This window comes from Eriocheir sinensis, unplaced genomic scaffold (assembly GCF_024679095.1).
Source record: "Eriocheir sinensis breed Jianghai 21 unplaced genomic scaffold, ASM2467909v1 Scaffold462, whole genome shotgun sequence".
Classification (NCBI taxonomy): domain Eukaryota; kingdom Metazoa; phylum Arthropoda; class Malacostraca; order Decapoda; family Varunidae; genus Eriocheir; species Eriocheir sinensis.
In genome coordinates, this window is record NW_026111790.1 from 230,319 (window position 1) to 252,301 (window position 21,983).

At 44.5% G+C, this 21,983-nt stretch overlaps 1 protein-coding gene across 2 annotated transcripts in view; it reads left to right on the forward strand.

The window, feature by feature from the left end:
* Positions 1-21,983, forward strand: part of LOC126992435 (fat-like cadherin-related tumor suppressor homolog) — a 77,506-nt gene that overhangs the window by 48,382 nt on the left and 7,141 nt on the right. Inside the window, exons 5-7 of one of the 2 annotated variants that reach the window (XM_050851184.1) lie at positions 12,431-12,586; positions 13,865-14,075; positions 17,575-17,714. In XM_050851184.1, the coding sequence (XP_050707141.1) occupies positions 12,431-12,586; positions 13,865-14,075; positions 17,575-17,714 (507 nt within the window). The remainder of the gene's footprint in view (positions 1-12,430; positions 12,587-13,864; positions 14,076-17,574; positions 17,715-21,983) is intronic. The other variant, XM_050851187.1, reaches the window with a different exon arrangement.

Here is a 21,983-nt window from a genome sequence, read left to right on the forward strand (position 1 = left end):
TCGAGGCACGGGAGGCCCACTCTTGAAGCTCTCCTCGCTGGCCTGATGTGTCTGTGGGGTGACTAGATTGCCTGTAGCGCTGCGCCTCAACCCAGGTACTCACTCCGCCCTACACAGCCTCGAGGGACCTGCCTGGCTTGGTCGGCTTGGACAGAGAGAGAGAGAGAGAGAGAGAGAGAGAGAGAGAGAGAGAGAGAGAGAGAGAGAGAGAGAGAGAGAGAGAGAGAGAGAGAGAGAGAGAGAGAGAGAGAGAGAGAGAGAGAGAGAGAACTACTGCCACCATGCCTCACGAGCTCATATTCCTCTTTCGATGTTTCAGAAAAGAGAATGTATTACAGAGGGTGAATTATTAATGGCGAATGATGGAAGGGTTGGATGGAAAGTGCAGCGTGACCCAGAGTGTGTTAGACGGGAACTGTTAATAGATTTTACATGAGAAAGCGTTCCTACCACCTCCTCCAACCCCCTCCAACACACACCCCGCCCTCCCCCTCACACCATACCACTCTCAGATTGCAACACTGAATGAGAATATCCGCTTAAATGTTGGTTTGGGATTTCGTATATATGATTTTTTATAGTGAAGGAAGCAGCTCAAGGGCGAAAAAAATATATAATAACAAATCCCGCTAAGCACTGCCACTGAATGAAATAAGACTATCGGTTTAAATGTTGGTTTGGGATTTCGCATATATGATTTTTTATAGTGAAGGAAGCAGCTCAAGGGCGAAAAAAATATATAATAACAAATCCCGCTAAGCACTGCCACTGAATTAGAATATCGGTTTAAATGTAGGTTTGGGATTTCGCATTTAGGATTTTTTTTTATAGTGAAGGAAGCAGCTCAAGGGCGAAAAAAATATATAATAACAAATCATTAAGCACTGCCACTGAATGAGAATATCCGCTTAAATGTAGGTTTGGGATTTCGCATATAGGATTTTTTTTTATATAGTAAAGGAAGCAGCTCAAGGGCGAAAAATATATGAAAATAAAAAAATCCCTCCAAGCACTGCGTTTATACAAGTAAAGAATGGTCAAAAGAGAGGTCAAAAGAGAGGTTAAAATGGAGGTTATGTTATATGCTTGCTTTTGTTTTAGTTCATGTCTTTTTTTCCAATAACTGAATCATGAGTGTTTTTCGAGGTGTCCGGGAGTTAAAGGTTCATATCCTTAAACGCGTATCGGGCTGCGATTGCAACTATTTCCCAAGGCCACAGAGAAGATAAGCCTGGCACCTGTTTGGGAGAGGATAGGGAGAGATGTCTGGACCCCTTTTTCCAGTTAAGGAAGCAGCTCAAAGGCAAAAAAAAAATAATTGAGGAAAAAAAGCTCGCTAATCACCGCTAAAGAGTGAAAGAGTGTATCGGTGAGTGGCCAAAAGAGAAGTCAATTTCGGGCGGAGAGGTGTCTTGATACTCTCGCAAGCGTTCATAAATTCAGACAGTGGCAGCGACTGTTTCCCTGAGACTCGCGGAGAATGTTTGATCTGTTCTAAGTTTGATATATTCATGACACGACGAAAATTTATTGTTGGACTGCTAAAACTTATTTGCTGGAGTCTCTATAGTCACGAACACGTATTACTTGTGGTAATATGAAAAGGTATACGTGGTTGAGGTGTACCTTTCGCCAGTACAAGTATTGCCGATGTATTTTTTTTTTGTCGAATGAGATAAAAACATTTGAAACATTTATTTATGATCATGATTATATTGCAAAAGTTAACATATACAAGTATTTTAAAACATGATCAGCCTCTTTCTAAGCCGAAGTTTTCAGGCAACTAACTTAAAATTATGATCTCAACAAAATAAGAAAAAAAGCAAAAGAGAAAAAAAACAAAATAAAAGGAATATAAAAAATAGGAAATAGAATGATATAGATGTAAAGAAATTATTGAAGTAAGAACACCGCACGTCCAATGAACAGCTTATCAGTGTCAGTTCGGTGCGGGAGAAGAAATGTTTGCAGAGGAGACAGTGAGAACCTGACGCTATCCATTACTGAGACATTGCAAAGGTAACAACACGAGTCTCCAGCATTGATCCTCGCACAAATCATTCAACTGTAATATCCACGTCGTTGTCATGTACCGAGAAGTGTCATCACAATAAAGAATAGCAGGAGGTGATAGTGGGATTGAGTTATGAATAATAGAAGAATATATGTTGATTTCTTCACGTCGAAATATACTTGTTGACTGTGCCGACTCTGGGCCACGACAACCCAGCGACTCAGGGTGCACGAAGTCTTGGGTGTGAAATGTTGATGTGAAAGGGTCGCGCATGGTCGGAAAGAGGTCTTGAAACGATCGCCGGATGCTGAGTCGGCACAGTGTGAAGGGGGCCTAAAAATCGCTGGGTTGTCGTGGCCCAGAGTCGGCACAGTGTGAACGGGGCCTAAAAGTCGCTGGGTTGTCGTGGTCCAGAGTCGGTACAGTGTGAAGGAGGCCTTAAAGTCGCTGGGTTGTCGTGGTCCAGAGTCGGTACAGTGTGAAGGAGGCCTAAAAGTCGCTGGGTTGTCGTGGTCCAGAGTCGGCACAGTGTGAACGGGGCCTAAAAATCGCTGGGTTGTCGTGGTCCAGAGTCGGCACAGTGTGAAGGGGGCCTAAAAATCGCTGGGTTGTCGTGGTCCAGAGTCGGCACAGTGTGAACGGGGCCTAAAAATCGCTGGGTTGTCGTGGTCCAGAGTCGGCACAGTGTGAACGGGGCCTAAAAGTCGCTGGGTTGTCGTGGCCCAGAGTCGGCACAGTGTGAACGGGGCCTAAAAGTCGCTGGGTTGTCGTGGCCCAGAGTCGGCACAGTGTGAACGGGGCCTAAAAGTCGCTGGGTTGTCGTGGCCCAGAGTCGGCACAGTGTGAACGGGGCCTAAAAGTCGCTGGGTTGTCGTGGCCCAGGGTCGGCACAGTGTGAACGGGGCCTAAAAGTCGCTGGGTTGTCGTGGCCCAGGGTCGGCACAGTGTGAAGGGGGCCTGAGTCTGGCATCCGTTGTTCTGTTTTACTGTCCATGAAGGAAACAAATAACGGATATGAATTAAACTTAAATGGTGGTAATATATTTTCTACGGTAAAATAATACAAGTAATAGCTTTTTTGCTCGTAGAATATAAAGAAATCCCTCAAAGTATAAAGAAAACGGGCGGAGAATATGGAAAAAAAAACTGTAGGTGATTTGTTAGAAGCATTGCAGTTTGTTATATTTTAAGCTGAAACGGAAGTAATATATTTTTTACAGTAGCAAGTTACCTGTAAATACTTGTCTATGGGATACAGCTATGCCTGCAAAACAAAGAAATTCCTCAAAGTATAAAGAAAACGGCCGGAGAGTATGGAAAAAAAACCGTCGGTGATGTGTTAGAAGCTAAAACGAAGGTAATACATCTTTAACGGTAGAAAGTTACGTGTAAATACTTGTCTATGGGATACAGTTATGCCTGTGGAGTATAAAGTAATCCGTCAAGTATAAAGAAAATGACCAAAGAATATGGGAAAAACTGTAGAGGACTCGTTAGAAATACTGCTGTTTGTTATATTTTTAGCTGAAACGGAAGTAATATATTTTCATCGGTAGAAAGATACGTGTAAATACTTGTCTATGGTATACAGCTACGCCTCCAAAACAAAGAAATTCCTCAAGGTGTAAAGAAAATGGCCGGAGAATATGCAAAAAAAAATGTGTAGGGGACTCGTTAGACATACTGCACTGTGTTATATTTTTAGCCGAAACGGAAGTAATATATTTTTGGAGGTAGAAAGTTACGTGTAAATCCATGGTGTACAGTTATGCCTGCGGAGTATAAAGAAATCCTTAAGAGTATAAAGAAAATAGCCGGAGAATATGTAAAAAAAATACACTGGTGCTTTGTTACCTTCACCTTTGTTAGATTCCTCTCCCGAAATTTACCTCTCTGTGGCCTCTTATCCTGGTTACTGTTATTGGAGCATGGCATAGGGGTTTTTCTTGTTGCTTTTTTGTTTAATTGCCCTTGAGCTGTCTACCTTGCTGTACGTAAAATAAAATAAAAAAGATATACTGAACTTTGTTGCTGTACACACAAAACATACTTGCTCGTACGTCAAAAGTGGTGTGTGTATGTGTGTGTGTGTATTTTTTTTTTTTCACCTCTTGGTCTGCTGCGGGTCTCTCTCGAGACAGCCAGCCGTTCCCCTACGGAAGAGCACAGAGCTCGTAGTACCGATCTTTGGGTAGGACTGAGACCACTCACACACAACACACCGCGACAACGAGGTCACAACTCCTTGCCTGACGTCGCGTACCTACTCACTGCTAGGTGAACAGGGGCTACACGTGAAAGAAGATAAACCCAACTTATCTTCACCCGGCCGGGGAATCGAACCCCGGTCCTTCTGGTTGTGAGCCAGACGCTCTATCCCTGAGCTACCGGGCGTGTTGTGTGTGTGTGTGTGTGTGTGTGTGTGTGTGTGTAAAAGTTGTCTCGACGGAAGTGTGTGTGTACGTGTGTGTGTGTGTGTGTGTGTGTGTGTGAAGCGTGTGAGTCCCTGGTGTCGGGTAGTATTAATAAAGCAGTGACCTGGAGCACGAGGAGCGAGGGAAGGAAGAAAGAAGTTTTGTAACCCAAGCCCAAAAGTGACCTCTCTTTTGGCCACTCTTCATTACTTCTTTACAGGGGCAGTGCTTAGCGGGCTTTTTTGTTTTCCTTTGTTTTTGCCCTTGAGCTGCTTCCTTTACTGTAAAAAAAAATAGGAAATAAAAAACAATATTACTCTTTCTTATTTTCAACCACTATATCATCGTTTTTGTCATATAAGCAATGATAACGCGGGAAAATATAGGTTCATGTGACTACAGGATCCATGAGTGTGTTAGCTATTTTTGATACGAGGAAGAAACTGTCGTGCAAGATGAAAGATAAACAAATACTAACCTACTTTTTTCCTATTTTCCTCCGCTACATCATCGATTTAGTCATATAAGCAATGATAACACGGGAAAATATAGGTTCTAGTGGCCACAGAATCCATGAATAAAGAAGAAATAAAAAAAGATGAAGATAAAAACTTAAAAAATAAACAGAAACGTCTAACCTGACCAAACCCCAGACAGTACGTACATCGGAGAGTCAGTCATCTTGTGGGGCATTTGAGTATGATAATAAATCCAAGTTGGCGTGTGGCTACAAAATCCATGAGTGTGTTAATTATCTTTCACATCAGGGAGGAAAAGGAAACAAGAACTCCCAACCAAAGCACAGGCAGAGTGAGTGAGTCCATTGGAGAGTCACCTTGTGGGGCATTTGGCTTGAATTAATCCACGCCATCTCGGTACTCAAAGAACGGCGGCGGGGGACACTTGCACCGCCAAGGCGTGAACTAATTGCTCGCGAAGTGGCACGAGATGAGACTTAATTACGGGAGAGAGTGGCGTGCGGTGAGGGGAGGGGAGGGGAGATGAAGTAAGGTGAAGGAAAAGGAAGAGAAGGGAGGGGAGATGAGACGAAGGGAGTGGAAGTAAAGGGAGGGAAAGGAAAGGGAAGGGAAGTGAGGTGAGGTGAGAGGACGTGAGAGGGAGTGAAGCGGAAATATGATAAAAGGAAATAATAAGGAAATAAATGGAAAAAAAAGTTAATTATGTCGTCAAGTGGATCAATGGGGAGGGTTGTGCCGAGGCTGTTCTGACGTCACGGCGATAATCATGTTTGTTTTATTCTATTTATTTATTTATTTATTTTTTAGCATGAGTGTTCTGTTACAACCTTAAGTCAGTGCTGTGTTATGATCACATTCCTTTCTTAACACAAATTGCTAAACTCTATCTAGTAAGCCTTCCTCTCGCCATGCATAACACTAACAATAAATAACATAATAATAATAATAATAATAATAATAATAATAATAATAATAATAATAATAATAATAATAATAATAATAATGAGGATGATGATGATGACTATTTTAAGATAAGTGTGTGTATGTGTGTGTGTGTGTGTGTGTGTGTGTGTGTGTGTGTGTGTGTGTGTGTGTGTGTGTTTCTTCCAGACACGGTCACGGTAATGGCCGCCGCTGTTCACATCAAAGTCTTGTCTTAATGAAGTGTCGTTGTCTGCCGCTGACACACAAAGGCCCTTCATTTTTAGGCGTAAGGAAAGGTTCATTCATCCTCACCCCTAGACTAAGTAAACTATAAGCTATGACTTGACGAGAGAAGCAGAGAACTAAGGTAACACACAAAGGCCCTTCATTTTTAGGCTTAAGGAAAGGTTCATTCATCCTTACCCCTAGACTAAGTAAACTATAAGCTATGACTTAATGAGAGAACTATGATTACATTTAAGTACATACACACACTAGCTTCAATACTGTGGGGAGTGTAGAACGTCAGCTTTTGTATCAGGAAGCTATTTGAAACGAACTAGATAGAGTGGAACCTTTCAAAACAGTGAGTAGAGTTGCCTTTTCCAAGTGCTGTGTGGTGGGGGCATTGCTCGGGGTGTAAGTGATGAGGGCATTGCTCGGGGTGTAAGTCTTGAGCATAACACTTGTTGGCCACACTGTCCATGTCCGTAACTGGCTGAGGTGTGGAACTGTTCCTGATGACATGTCTTTAACCTCTGCGCCTGGTGCTGTGCCGCACTGCTTCCCCTACCACACCACACCTTGGTCAGACCACCTCCGTTAGCTTGTCCGCCTTCTGTAAATACACCTTTGCTTTCCTGTCCTCGGCGCTGTGAATGTGGTGGTGGTGGTGGTGATGGTGGTGCAGCCCGAGCCAGAGGACGCGTGGGGGGACTGGGTCAGTTTCTCGCCCTCACAGATCACCTCCCACGACGACGCCTTGTTCAGGGTAAGGAGGGCACGCGCGACACGGGAACCTGTGAGGTGGTTTCCGTGTGCACGCTCAGCATGGGAGGCATCGCTACCTTTGTGCTACTCACGTACTTGACTGTAAAAAGACATTGATTGACGTATTTGCAAGTCCGCTATAACTAGCCGCTGCAGTGTGGCGAGGTGGGGGTGTCTCCCAGCCACGCTCCTCCACGCTGCACGCACCGCATTGCAAGTGTAAAGTCTGCAGTGACGTGATTGGCACAGGTACACAGTTTTTAGTGGCTTCGTATTTCACCATTAGCTTGAGTACTTCACCGATTGGTTCATTTTACGTTTCGTCAGTATTTTCAGTTGCCATGTCTGACTAGCCTGGCCCAGCGACCGAACTGACAACAGCCTCAAAGCGACGAGCCGGGTTTTGATCTGTCGTGGTGGCGGAGCGTCTCAGAGCATCACAACGCGCGTGTTTCCCCCGGCCAGTGACCTAAAATAAAGTACCGCCCAGCTGTCAACATAACCCAGGGGTGTAGAAACCCATTCATAGGAGTCTCAAGAGTGTTCAAGCCCGCGCCGCACAGGGACCACCACACAGCTTCCTCGCGCCACATCGGACATCTGAGTGTCTCGTGGCCAGGCATGAACAGCTAACACACAAGGCTCCACGCGTCCCTTTACCGCATTGTCGGCCCCGAAGACTGTGACGTGGTATTCTTAGCCTCCGAGGAAACACGCAATGGTGAGATACGTTCATGCCTCCCTAATGTATAAAGTAAAGAGGGACACGTAATATATCTGCGTTCCTATTTATATCAGTGCAGGACTCGCGAGCTGGAAGTCAACTTGTCCTGACGGTCGCCTCTTTGTCGTGTTCCGAGTCTTCGTTGTCCAGCGAAGTTTATTGTTACTAAATATCGACTTTGTTGTGGCCAGTGAGTGCCCTGTTTTCTGCTGGACTTTCTGTAACTGCAACGTTTGTTATTAGATATATATGTGAAAGGTGATACAGTCCTAATAATTAGCTCACCAACGCCACTGCAGCCAAGCTTTTCTCGTTAATGGAAGCGGTAAAGGCTGAATAATCGTTCTCAATCGTAAACGGTTAGTCTGCGGTTGTTCAACGACCATGTATAACGACGGGCTGATAAATCTGACAAAGAAGAAGAAGAAGAAGAAGAAGAAGAAGAAGAAGATGAAAAAAAAGGTCTGCGGGTGTTCATCAACGTGTATTTTTTTTTTTTTTACAACAAAGGAGGCAGCTCAAGGGCACACAAAAAAAGAAAACAATAATAAAAAAAAGGAAGATCAAATACAGGAGGAGAGGTGTCCTGATACCCTCCTCTTGAAAGAGTTCAAGTCGTAGGCAGGAGGAAATACAGATGAAGGAAGATTGTTCCAGAGTTTACCAGCGTGAGGGATGAAAGAGTGAAGATGCTGGTTAACTCTTGCATAAGGGGTTTGGACAGTATAGAGATGAGCATGAGTAGAAAGTCGAGTGCAGCGGGGCCGCGGGAGGGGGGGAGGCATGCAGTTAGCAAGTTCAGAAGAGCAGTCAGCGTGGAAATATCGATAGAAGATAGAAAGAGAGGCAACATTGCGGCGGAATTTAAGAGGTAGAAGACTATCAGTATGAGGAGGAGAGCTGATGAAACGAAGAGCCTTAGCCTCCACTCTGTCCAGAAGAGCTGTGTGAGTGGAGCCCCCCCACACATGAGATGCATACTCCATACGAGGGCGGACAAGGCCCCTGTATATGGACAGCAACTGTGCAGGAGAGAAGAACTGGCGGAGCCGGTACAGAACGCCCAGCCTCGAGGAAGCTGATTTAGTAAGAGATGAGATATGAAGTTTCCAGTTGAGATTTTGAGTTAAGGATAGACCGAGGATGTTTAGTGTTGAGGAAGGTGATAGCTGGGTGTTGTCAAAGAATAGGGAATAGTTGTTTGGAAGATTGTGTCGAGTGGATAGGTGGAGAAACTGTGTTTTGAGGCGTTGAAGGACACCAGGTTCTTCTTGCCCCAATCGGAAATAATAGTAAGGTCTGAGGCTAAGCGTTCTGCAGCCTCCAGCCTTGAGTCGTTAAGTTCCTGAAGGGTGGGTCTTCTATTAAAAGAAGTTGAGTAATGCAGAGTGGAATCATCGGCGTAGGAATGGATAAGACAGTTCGTTTTGGAAAGAAGATCATCAATGAACAACAGAAAAAGAGTGGGAGATAGAACAGAACCCTGTTGGACACCACTGTTAATAGATTTAGGGGAAGAACAGTGACCGTCTACCACGGCAGAAATAGAACGGTCAGAAAGGAAACTGGAGATAAAGGTACAGAGAGAAGGATAGAAACCGTAGGAGGGTAGTTTAGAAAGCAAAGATTTGTGCCAGACCCTATCAAAAGCTTTTGATATGTCCAGCGCAATAGCAAAAGTTTCACCGAAACGGCTAAGAGAGGATGACCAAGAGTCAGTTAAGAAGGCTAGGAGATCACCAGTAGAACGCCCTTTGCGGAACCCATACTGGCGATCAGATAGAAGGTCAGAAGTGGAAAGGTGCTTTTGAATCTTCCGGTTAAGGATTGATTCAAAAGCTTTAGATAGACAAGAAAGTAAAGCTATAGGACGGTAGTTTGAGGGATTGGAGCGGTCACCCTTCTTAGGCACAGGCTGTATGAAGGCATACTTCCAGCAAGAAGGAAAGGTAGATGTTGACAGGCAGAGGCGAAAGAGTTTGACCAGGCAGGGTGACAGCACGGAGGCACAGTTTTTAAGGACAATAGGAGGCACTCCATCAGGTCCATAAGCCTTCTGAGGATTGAGGCCAGAGAGGGCATAGAAAACATCATTTTGAAGAATCTTTATAACAGGCATAAAGGAGTCAGAGGGGGGATGAGTAGGAGGAATATGCCCAGAATCGTCCAGAGTGGAGTTTTTAGAAAAAGTTTGAGAGAAGAGTTCAGCCTTAGAGATAGATGAGACGGCAGTGTTGCCGTCAGGACTGAGGAGTGGAGGGAAAGATGAAGAAGTGAAGTTGGAGGAGATGTTTTTGGCTAGATGCCAGAAGTCACGGGAAGTGTTAGAGAAAGCAAGGTTTTGACATTTTCTATTAATGAATACCGCCGTACTAACCTATCACAGCCACCTTTAGTACTGATAATGGTTACGTAGACGAGTGGCGGCGCTGTTTACTAATAATGGTTACGTAGACGAGTGGCGGCGCTGTTTACTAATAATGGTTACGTAGACGAGTGGCGGTGTGGTGTCATCTGTCATCCGGTATCGTAAGACATCCCATCCTTAACTTCGCATCGCGGAACCCAATCTTTGCTATCACAAAGTAACTAAGTGAAGCATCAAGTGTAAAAAGTCCTCGGTCTATCCTTAACTCAAAATCTCAACTGGAAACTTCATATCTCATCTCTTACTAAATCAGCTTCCTCGAGGCTGGGCGTTCTGTACCGTCTCCGCCAGTTCTTCTTCCCTGCACAGTTGCTGTCCATATACAGGGGCCTTATCCGCCCTCGTATGGAGTATGCATCTCATATGTGGGGTGGCTCCACTTACACAGCTCTTCTGGACAGAGTGGAGGCAAAGGCTCTTCGTCTCATCAGCTCTCCTCCTCATACTGATAGTCTTCTACCTCTTAAATTCCGCCGCAATGTTGCCTCTCTTTCTATCTTCTATCGATATTTCCACGCTGACTGCTCTTCTGAACTTGCTAACTGCATGCCTCCCCCCCTCCCGCGGCCCCGCTGCACTCGACTTTCTACTCATGCTCATCCCTATACTGTCCAAACCCCTTATGCAAGAGTTAACCAGCATCTTCACTCTTTCATCCCTCACGCTGGTAAACTCTGGAACAATCTTCCTTCATCTGTATTTCCTCCTGCCTACGACTTGAACTCTTTCAAGAGGAGGGTATCAGGACACCTCTCCTCCCGAAACTGACCTATCTTTCGGCCACCTCTTTGGATTCTTTTTAGGAGCAGCGAGTAGCGGGCTTTTTTTATTAATGTTTACTTTTTTGTGCCCTTGAGCTGTCTCCTTTGCTGTAAAAAAAAAAAAAAAAAAAGTACCAAGGAGGACCTAAAAAGCGATGCAAAGCGAACAGGTCACAAGAAGAAGAAGAAGAGTGATTGTTGATATCCTAGTTATACACACATACGTCATCATTTGCTTTCATAATAATATAAATAAACTTTGGTGGGACAGATCCCGACAAGCAGTCGACAAAAGACACGGTACCGTGTCGAAATTCATGGATGTATTCAGGATGGGATGTCTCACGATCTTGGGATGTCTCATGACACCACAGCGGCGCTGTTCACCCCGCGGGGCGCACCACACCGGCGGCGGCAGAGGACCCGTGTCAGTGTCATCGTCATCATGGCTCGGCTCCCTGTGGTGTCACGTCGGCGCATGCAGGCGGTGTAAATAGCAAGTGTGTCTAGATGTACTTTTGTTTTACTTTTATGATTTGGTTCCGCGTCTCCGTCACTGGCGGTGTCCAGAGGGCATGTTGAACCCCCTTGTGACTGTTTTGTTTTACTTTTATGATTTGGTTCCGCGTCTCCGTCACTGGCTGTGTTCAGAGGGCATGTTGAACCCCCTTGTGACTGTTTTGTTTTACTTTTATGATTTGGTTCCGCGTCTCCGTCACTGGCTGTGTTCAGAGGGCATGTTGAACCCCCTTGTGACTGTTTTGTTTTACTTTTATGATTTGGTTCCGCGTCTCCGTCACTGGCTGTGTTCAGAGGGCATGTTGAACCCCCTTGTGACTGTTTTGTTTTACTTTTATGATTTGGTTCCGCGTCTCCATCACTGGCTGTGTTCAGAGGGCATGTTGAACCCCCTTGTGACTGTTTTGTTTTACTTTTATGATTTGGTTCCGCGTCTCCGTCACTGGCGGTGTTCAGAGGGCATGTTGAACCCCCTTGTGACTGTTTTGTTTCATAGCAGGACACGGAGCAGGTGTTCTCTGGGACGGACGCCTCCTGATGTCCTAGAAGATGTGCCCCTGACAGTTTGTGCTGCACGCATTGTGTTATAATATTTATGTTCTGTTCTGTGTTAGCCCGGGAACACGAGCCACGGGGCAGGACACACACACGCCCCCTGAGGCCGTCTGTGCATGTGCGGGGCGTTGTCGTGGCTCAGTGTTCCGTTCATCCTTCTGTTCCGTGTAGTCTTGGGGAGCATGGTGACAGTATCTTGTTGTTCGTACTGCAGTAGACGTAATGACTTCGTTTTCTGGAATGTGTATGTTAGCATTAACTCAGTAACGTCACTAACATGTTTATTTGTAAGTCGTTTCAAACTCCACTCACTAAACCTCTCTCTGGGAAAGGAGACTTAAAATGTATGATCACATATAAAACCTATTTACTTCTTAAACATACTTGGGGTTTGATCCTATATCTGCATGTTTTTGACGTCCATACAAAGCCGTGAGATACATTCCTTTAGGGGAGGTTGACTTAAATGATCACCAACACTCGAGCAACGTTCCCCTATAACACATCGGTTGTCCCAAGGTAGTGCAAGCAGACGGAGCATTGCCTTCACGGGCCTTGTAGCCACGTGGACCTCCCTGCTCGGTGCCGCCTCTCAGTACCTTCCCCTATTCCCCTGAAGGTGTTCGCCAGAGATGCGGACGTGGGCATGAACGGTGACCTGGACTACAGCATCAGGACCGGAAAGGGCAAGAAGGGCCGCTTCAAGATCCACCCGAAGACTGGCCAAGTGTACAGCAACAAGGCCTTTCCCCCGAGCAAGACCTTCGATTTAATGGTGAGTGCTGACATGCCTTTTTTTTTACAGCTAAAGAAACAGCTCAAGGGCAACAAAAAAAGGTGTAAAAAAAAGCCCGCTAATCGCTGTTCCTACAGAGACAAAAGTGATGAGCGGCCAAAAGAGGAGAGGTGTCTTGATACGCTCCTCTTGAAAGAATTCAAGTCAGAGGCAGGAGGAAATATAGACGAAGGAAGGCTGTTCCAGAGTTTACCAGTGTAAGGGATGAAAGAATGAAGATGCTGGTTAACTCTTGCATAAGGGATTTGGGCAGTAGAATATTCGTGTAAAAATTGATCCCATGATAAGGTTGCTTCCCCTTACCTTAGCTATGATAACAGTAATTGGCTGAGACAAGATAAATCCCCCTAGAAAACAGTATACCCCAAACTGTTCCCCATATTCCCGAACATTTCGGGGCTCAGGTCGGTATCTTGAGAAGTTTCCGCCGCTCACACCAACCATTTCCAAAGGCCGAAGAGAAGGTTCATCGGGTTCTAATGAGTGTTTTTAGTTCCATAGTACAGATGATGGGTCAGACTACCACCAGGGTCATAAAACTACCCCTGGAAATGACCAAAACTCCTGCGAAAGCCTTGTCAAATACATGTGTCAGGTCGCCGGAATATGTAAGAATATGGCCCTCCCTGAGTTACACACCCACATTTGATAAGGATTTTGTAGAGGTTGCTGTTGGTATTCCCATGGGTAGTTTTATGAGCCTAGTGATAGTTTGACAAGGCTTCTGCACCATGAACCAAAAGCCAACTCATTAGAACCCAATTAATCTCCTTTTCGGCTCTTGGAAATACTTGTGAGAACTGAAATCGTGTGAGAATACTGACGTGAATCTGTTTGTCTCACTCACACACCTTCCCTTCCTCCTCCTCCTCCCCTTCAGAGCCTGGAAATACTTGTTGTGAGAGATAGAATCGCCCGGGAATATCTGACGTGAATCTGTTTGTCTCACTCACACACCTCCTCTTCCTCCTCTTCCTCCCCGTCAGAGCCTGGAAATACTTGTGAGATCTGAAATCGTGTGAGAATGCGGACGAGAACTCCCCTGCCTCCCTAACACCTCCCCCTCCCCTTCTTCTTCCCCGTCAGATCCTGGAAACACTTGTGAGAGATTGCATCGCCTGAATATACGGATGGAATTTGTTTATTTCTTCCCCGTCAGAGCCTGGAAATACTTGTGTGAGAGCTGAAACCGTCTGAGAGTATACGGACGAGAACTCCCTTGGCTCCCTAACACCTCCTCTTCCTCCTCCTCCTCAGATCCAGGTGAAGGACAACGGGGCGCCGCAGCTGACGGCCACCACGCGGGTCCTCGTGCGTGTGATGGACGTGCCCGAGGAGTCTCCCAACCCGCCGGTCCTGCAGCCGCCGCCCCCCGCCCACGTGATGGAGACGGACGCGCCGGGCCACCTGGTGTCCTTCATCAACGCTCGGGACCCGGATAACGACACCTTGTGGTACTACATCACAGGTGAGGGACATATAGGGTTGCATTCTTAACCCGGTAGCAGCGACGGGCCAAATTTGTGCCATGATGATACATAATCTGATCACAAATGCATTGATATATATTATGAAATGGTTTGTGTGAGGGGTGATTTTTTATCATTTTTCTCGCTTGGAGGGACCATTAAGAAACTTGATCCCCGCTGCTACCGGGTTAAACATTTCGGAGCCCAAGCAAATCTATTTGACAAGACTTTCGTAGGAGTTGTGGGCATTTCCAGGAGTAGTGTTATGACCCTGGTGTTACGTTGACCCTTCTTCTGTAACTTGATCCTAAAAAAAACGCTCATTAGAACCCGACTGATCTCCTTTTTGGCCTTTGGAAATTATTGATGTGAGAACCGAAAGCGTCAAGCAATACCGGTCGGAGGCCCTTGCTGATTTTGCTGCATTCCTATTCATACGGAGATGTGCACCGCCGCCACGCGCAGTTATTGCCTGTGCTCCCAACTGTACCTTTAGTCACCGCTTCTCCTCGTCTTGGTAGCCGGTACGAGTACAGGAACAGTGACCAGACTAACTGTTTACACTGGTCACAGAATGGCTGACTCTTTTTTGTTGTTGTTGTTGTTGTTAGATCAGTATTTTTTTTAAAGGGAAATACCTTAGAAGAGTGACGTTTAGTTCTAGGTTATGATTTTCTCACTTTGTTTCCTTTGATAACGTGTTTTCTCTAATGGCCAGAATAACTTTTTTTTTCGCCTCTTTTTTTCTCGCTACAGAATGGCGACCGTAAGTTTTGGGTTGTATTAGTGATTTGAGGGAAAAACAATACCTACTAAATAAGAGTTACCTAGTCACGTTTATTTCAAGGATGTGATTTGCTCGCTTCATTTCCTCAGCTAAACTGTTTTTCTACCGGTCAGAGTAACTTCTTTTCACGCTACGGACTGGCTACCTCACTCAGGTTTAGGGTGTATCGGTGACTGGGGGGAAATTTTTACCTAGGACATGTCTCGCTCGCTTTGTTTTCTTTGCTAACGTATTTTTCTACCGGTCAGAGTAACCGTTTTTCACGCTACGGAATGGCTACCTCAGTCAGGTTTTGGGTGTGTCAGTAAGTGGGGAAAAAGTATACCTAGGACATGTCTCGCTCGCTTTGTTTTCTTTGCTAACGTATTTTTCTACCGGTCAGAGTAACCGTTTTTTACCCTACAGAATAGAACTCAATTTTGAAGAATAATCGTATTTTTCCATCAGTCAGAGTAACCGTTTTTTACCCTACAGAATGGCGAACTCAGTCAAGTTTTGGGGTGAATCAGTAATTTTTGGGAAGAATAATACGTAGGATATGTTTCTCTGGCTTTGTTTTCTTTTTTAACGTGTTTTCTACCGGTCAGAGTAACTTTTCTTTTACGCTTCAGGATGGCGAACTCAGTCAAGCTTTGGGGTGAATCCGTAATTTTTGGGAAGAATTATACCTAGAATGTGTTTCGCTCGCTTTCTTTCCTTTGTTAACGTAATTTTCTACCGGTCAGAGTAACTGTTTTTTCACGCTACAGAATGGCGAACTCAATTTTTGGATTGAATCATTAATTTCGGGGAAGAATAATACCAAGGATATGTTTTGCTCGCTCCATTTCCTTTGCGAACGTGTTTTCTACTGGTCAGAATATCCGTTCATACGCAACAGAATGGCTAACTCATCTTTGGGGGTTGAATCAGTAAATTGGGAGAGGAAAATAATGCCTTAGAGTTAGTAACGTATATCTCTATGGTGATCTGTTGTGTTCGCTTCGTTTCCTTCGATTACGGTTGTGTCCCGTCTCCTGGGATCTGTTCCCTTCTCCTATAATTCCTTCCCCTTCTGTCTCTCTCCGGCATATGACCACAGATGTTGCGCCGACTAAACGAAACTTTCCAACTTTTCCTTCGATTACACGTTTTTCTACCGGTCAGCATAACTTTTTACCTTACAGAATGGCGAACTACGTCAAGTTTTGGGGCGAATCAGTAATTTGGGATAAGTTTTGCTCGCTTCATTTCTTTTTTCTCGTGGGTAGAGTAACTTTTTTTTTACGCTACAGAATCAGTAATTTGGGATAAGTTTTGCTCGCTTCATTTCCTTTTTCTCGTGGGTAGAGTAACTTTTTTTTTACGCTACAGAATCAGTAATTTGGGATAAGTTTTGCTCGCTTCATTTCCTTTTTCTCGTGGGCAGAGTAACTTTTTTTTACGCTACAGAATCAGTAATTTGGGGAAAAACAATACCCAGGATATATTTTGCTCGCCTCATTTCCTTTGCTAACCTATTTTTCTCGTGGGCAGATTAACCTTTTTTTTACGATTCAGAATGGCGAACTCAATCAAGTTTTGGGAATATCAGAACTGGGGGGAAAATGATACCTAGGATATGTGTTGCTCGCTTCATTTCCTTTGCTAACGTATCTTTCTCGCGGGCAGATTACTTTTTTTTTTTTTTTTACGCTTCAGAATGGCGAACTATTTAATTTTTTTGGTATATCAGAACTGTGGGGAAAAAATGATACCTAGGATATGTGTTGCTCGCCTCATTACCTTTGCTAACGTATCTTTCTCGTAGGCAGATTAACTTTTTTTCTTTTTACGCTACAGAATGGCGAACTCAGTTAAGTTTTGGGTATATCAGAACTGGGGGGGAAAATAATACCTAAGACATGTCTCGGTCGCTCTGTTTTCTTTGCTAACGTATCTTTCTACCGGTCAGAGTAGCTTTTCTTTTTACGCTACAGAATGGCGAACTCTAGTTTTGGATTGAATCACTAATTTGGGGGAAGAATAATACCAAGAATATGTTTCGCTCGCTTCATTTCCTTGGCTAACGTGTTCTCCACTGGTCAGAATATCAGTTTTTACGGTACAGAATGGCTAAGTCGGTCAAGTTTTGGGGTGAATCAGTAAATAGGGTGAAAATAATACCTATAAAGAGTTAGTAACGTTTATTGGGTATGCGGCGGCTGAGTGGTAGCGTGCTGGGCCCACATTCATCGCGTGATGGACGACGCGAGTTCGAATCCCCACGCTACCACCTCGGATTTTTCAGTCACCGCCGAGTGGCTTAAAACTACCCACATGCTGTCCTGAAGACCACCCATCAACCCGGACTCTAGAGGAAACCGTCCAAGTGAATCAAGAACGAGTTCCGGGGGGCAGCATGAGCCAAGATAAGATGGCGCCACTATAAACACCTGCCAGCGCCAATACGGGCTGGGGCCGACTTCCATCCAGGCCCCTCAAGCAAGCCTACTGGCGCTATAGGCGTAGACGTAAAAAAAAAAAATTCTACGGTGATCTGTTTTTTTCGCTACATTACCTTTGACACGTTTTTCTATTGGTACACTACAGAATGGCTAACTCATTTTTGTTTTGTTTTGTTTTTATGGTTGCATAAATACTTTTGGGGGGAAATCATACCCAAGGAATTGCTTCTACGATATGTTTTGCTCGCTTCCTTCCCTTTGCTAATGTGTCTTTCTCGCGGGCAGAGGGTGACGAGAGCGGCCGGTTCAGCATGGGCGTGGACTCTGGCCTGGTGAGCCTGGCCCGCCGCCTGGACCACGAGGAGCAGCACCACTACGCCCTCACCGTCACGGCCACAGACGGCGTCCACACCGCCGCCACCAAGGTCAGTGTGCGAGAGAGAGAGAGAGAGAGAGAGAGAGAGAGAGAGAGAGAGAGAGAGAGAGAGAGAGAGAGAGAGAGAGAGAGAGAGAGAGAACACAAAGAAACACAAAGGAAGAACAAACAACAGCAGACCTGCTGGTCCTTACGAGGCTGTTTGTGACAAGCTACACTAACTATCTAATCAAAGGCGGAAGATGAAGGACACCAAAGGCGAAGGCTCCTCCCCACCCCCCCCATCCCCCCAGCCAAAGCTGACAGGAAAGGAAAAAGAACCATGCAGCATGGAAAAACTGCATGGAATTTATGTAGGAAAGAGGAACATAAGAACATAAGAACGCAGGAGTCTGCAAGAGGCCGGTAGGCCTGTACGAGGCAGCTCCTTTGACCCTAAGCTCCCGTGTATCTAACCCCACCTAATATCGCTGTCCATGAATTTATCTAGTCTATTTTTGAATGTGACAATTGTATTGGCACTCACCACATGACTGCTAAGCCTATTCCACTCATCCACCACCCTATTAGTAAACCAATTTTTGCCTATGTCCCTGTTGAATCTGAATTTATCCAGTTTAAACCCGTTACTTCGTGTCCTACCCGGTTCTCTTACCAACAAAACCTTATGAATGTCTCCCTTATTAAAGCCCTTCATCCATTTATAAACCTCGATCATGTCTCCACGCACCCTTCGCCTTTCTAGAGAATGCAAGTTTAACTGTTTGAGTCTTTCCTCGTATGGCAAGTTTCTCAACCCCTGAATCATCTGAGTCATCCTCCTCTGCACCGATTCTAACATTTTGATATCCATTCTATAGTAGGGTGACCAGAACTGAACCGCATAGTCAAGATGAGGTCTAACTAATGCTAAATATAGTTTGAGGAAGACTTCGGGGCTTCTGTTGCTTACGCTCCTTGAAATAAATCCCAGTACCCTATTAGCTCGATTTCTAGCTTGAATGCATTGTGCCCTTGGACGGAGATCAGAGCTCACTAAGACCCCTAAATCCTCTCGCACCCAGACCTACTTATGAGAGTGTCATTTAAGCAATAGTTATGTGAGGGTTGTTCCTACCTACACTCAGAATACTGCACTTCCCTACATTGAACTCCATCTGCCATTTATCCGCCCAGTCATATAATCTGTTGAGTTCACCTTGGAGAATACTAGCGTCCTGATCCGACTCAATTACTCTACCGATCTTGGTATCATCTGCAAATTTACTAACATCACTACTAATTCCTGTGTCTAAGTCATTGATATAAATAATAAACAAAAGTGGACCTAATACCGAACCTTGTGGGACCCCACTGTAACACATCCCCAGTCAGATCTTTTACCATTGATTTGCACTCTTTGCTTCCTATTGCTAAGCCACGCCTTGACCCAGTTCAAAACTTTACCCTCTACTCCGTGAGCCTGTAATTTAAGCAACAGTCGTTGGTGAGGAACTTTGTCAAACGCTTTACTAAAATCAAGATATATTACATCATAATTTTCATCTCTGTCAACCGCCTCAAATACTTTATTGTAGAAGGACAAGAGATTGGTGAGGCATGACCTACCTTTTGTGAACCCATGCTGCGAGTCGTGAATTAAGCTATGTTTCTCTAAATGCTCCTGAATGTTCCTGGCTATTATGGACTCCAGCATCTTCCCTATAACCGATGTTAAGCTAATTGGGCGATAGTTTGAAGCAACTGACCTGTCCCCATTTTTAAAAATCGGCGTCACATTAGCTACTTTCCATAGGCTCGGCACATAGCCAGTATTTACCGACATCTTAAAGATGTCGGTTAGTGGGTCACTGATTATATCACCTAGCTCCTTTAATACCCTCGGAAATATCCCGTCAGGTCCTGGCGACTTGTTCTTCTTAAGCTTATCTATCTCATCCTGAACTACTTGCCTGGTAATGATTATATCCCTCAATTTATCGCCATCCCCGCCCTCGTACACCTGAACTCTTTCCGGTATAGTCGTTCGATCCTCCTGTGTGAATACTGAAAGGAAGTAGTCGTTCAACAATGTGCTCATATTTTCGTAATTTTCTACTAGCTCCCCTGTGTTTGATTTCAGCGGTCCAATTTTCTCCCGTGTTTTTGTTCTATACATCTGAAAGAAGCCCTTAGGATTACTTTTCGCCTCATTTGCTACTTTGATCTCATAGTTCTTGTTTGCTCTACTGGTGTTTTTCTTACCTACTCGAGATAGTTCGACGTACCGGCCCCTGAGATGTGTTTCCCATTCTTTATTTTCTGATAAATTCCTTCTTTAAATCAATCTCGTGTTTTAGTCCACGAGTCATCCACTTAGGATCATTGTTTTGTTTTCTAAGTGTTCGCTGTGGTATATGCTGTTCTTGCCCCTCTACTATTACTCTAACTAAATTATTGTAAGATATTTCTACCTGGTTCTCCTGGCTCTCCAATCCGCAGTTCTGGCCCTCATGAATCCCTAAATTATCCCAGTTTACCCTTCAAGATATCTTCGAAGCCCTCGTAGTTTGCTCTTCTAAAATATGGCACTAACACTGGGTTGACTGCGGGTTACCGCCCAGTCTAACCTAAAACGAACCGTTCTGTGATCACTATTTCCTAACTCTTCGCCCACCTCCAACTCACGTAGCAAGTTCCCATTATTGGTTAGGACTAAGTCTAATATGTTATCTCCTCTGGTAGGCTCAGTAACTACCTGCTTAAGGAAATTATCTTGTATAACTTCAAGAAAGTCCTCGGCTTCCAGGTCACCCACTAGATCTTCCCAGTCTATATTCCTATAATTAAAGTCCCACATTACGCAGACATTTCTACTCATACTCGCCCTGCCAATCTCCTGTAGTAATATACTCGTGTCCTGCCTGTTAAGGTTGGGTGGCCTGTATATAACTCCTAGAGTTAGTTTTTCTTTCCCTTTGTAAACGTCCACCCAAACTGATTCTGAGTCCATGTTAGTTTTGACTGAGTTGTTAACTAAACATTTAAGTGAGTCTTTAACATATAGCGCAACTCCACCTCCCTTTCTGCCCCTTCTGTCTTTGTGAAACATCTGATAACCCGTTATTTCAAATTCTGACCTAAAATTTCTATTAGCAAAGTCTATCCATGTCTCAGTGATCGCTATTATGTCAAAATTTTCTGAACAAGCTTCACCCCTTAGTAAGTCTATCTTGTTTCTGAGGCTCCTGCTGTTAGTATAGAAGATTCTTAGCCCGTCCTCTGTTACTCCTCTAGAATTACTTCTAAGCTGCCTGGTTATATTATGAGCTAGATGTCCCCTCCCATTACTCCTCCCATTGCTCCCATTTCTCCTCCCCCCCTCGCCTATACTAAAAAATCCCTCAGGGTACCAAGTGCTCGCTCAAGGGAGTCTGAGAGAGCCTCAACACCCTTGAACGTCAAGTGTATCCCGTCACGGGCGTAGAGGGCGTCGTTGCCAAAGAAGAGGTCCCAATTGTCGACGAACAGCCACCCATTGCGCTCGCAGTGCTCAGCAAGTCTGCTGTTCACTGCTATCGAAAGAACTACCATTACTGCTACCACTAACCGGGCGATAAAAGCGGACAAGGACACCAGTATTCGAAAGAACTTAACGTTATTACGACAATGAGTAATATCTTAGTTGCTGGTTGGATTCAAAATACTTGTCTAATCTATTCTTGAAGGCCGTAACTGTTGTACTATCAACGACATCACAGGGTAGAGAGCTCCAAACATTAACAACTCGATTGAAGAAGAAGTGTTTAGCTTCGTGCGACGAGAATCTTTTACCACTTATCTTCAAATTGTGATTTCTTCTTGTTCTATTTGATCGATCAATTGTAAAGTAATCCTCCGCATTAATATCACTGAATCCTTTAAACATTTTAAACACTTCTATTAGATCGCCTCGCATTCTTCGTTTTGATAGGCTGAATAAATTTACTTCTTTAAGCCTTTGTTCATATGATAAATTTCTCAACCTAGGAATCATCTTTGTTACTCTTCGTTGAACCCGTTCCAACTTTTCTATGTCTTTTCTGTAATAGGGAGACCAAAACTGTACACAGTACTCTAGACGGGGTCGAACCAACGAATTATACAGTTTTAATATTACTTTTTCCGATTTATTATTAAAGACTCGTCCGATGAAGCCAACCAATTTGTTTGCAGTTTTAACTACCTCTGAACAATGCTGACCGGGCTTTAAATCGCTTGATATAGTGATTCCAAGATCCTTTTCTTTACTTACTGCAGAAAGTTGTTGGCCATTCATTACGTACCGAACGCGATTGTT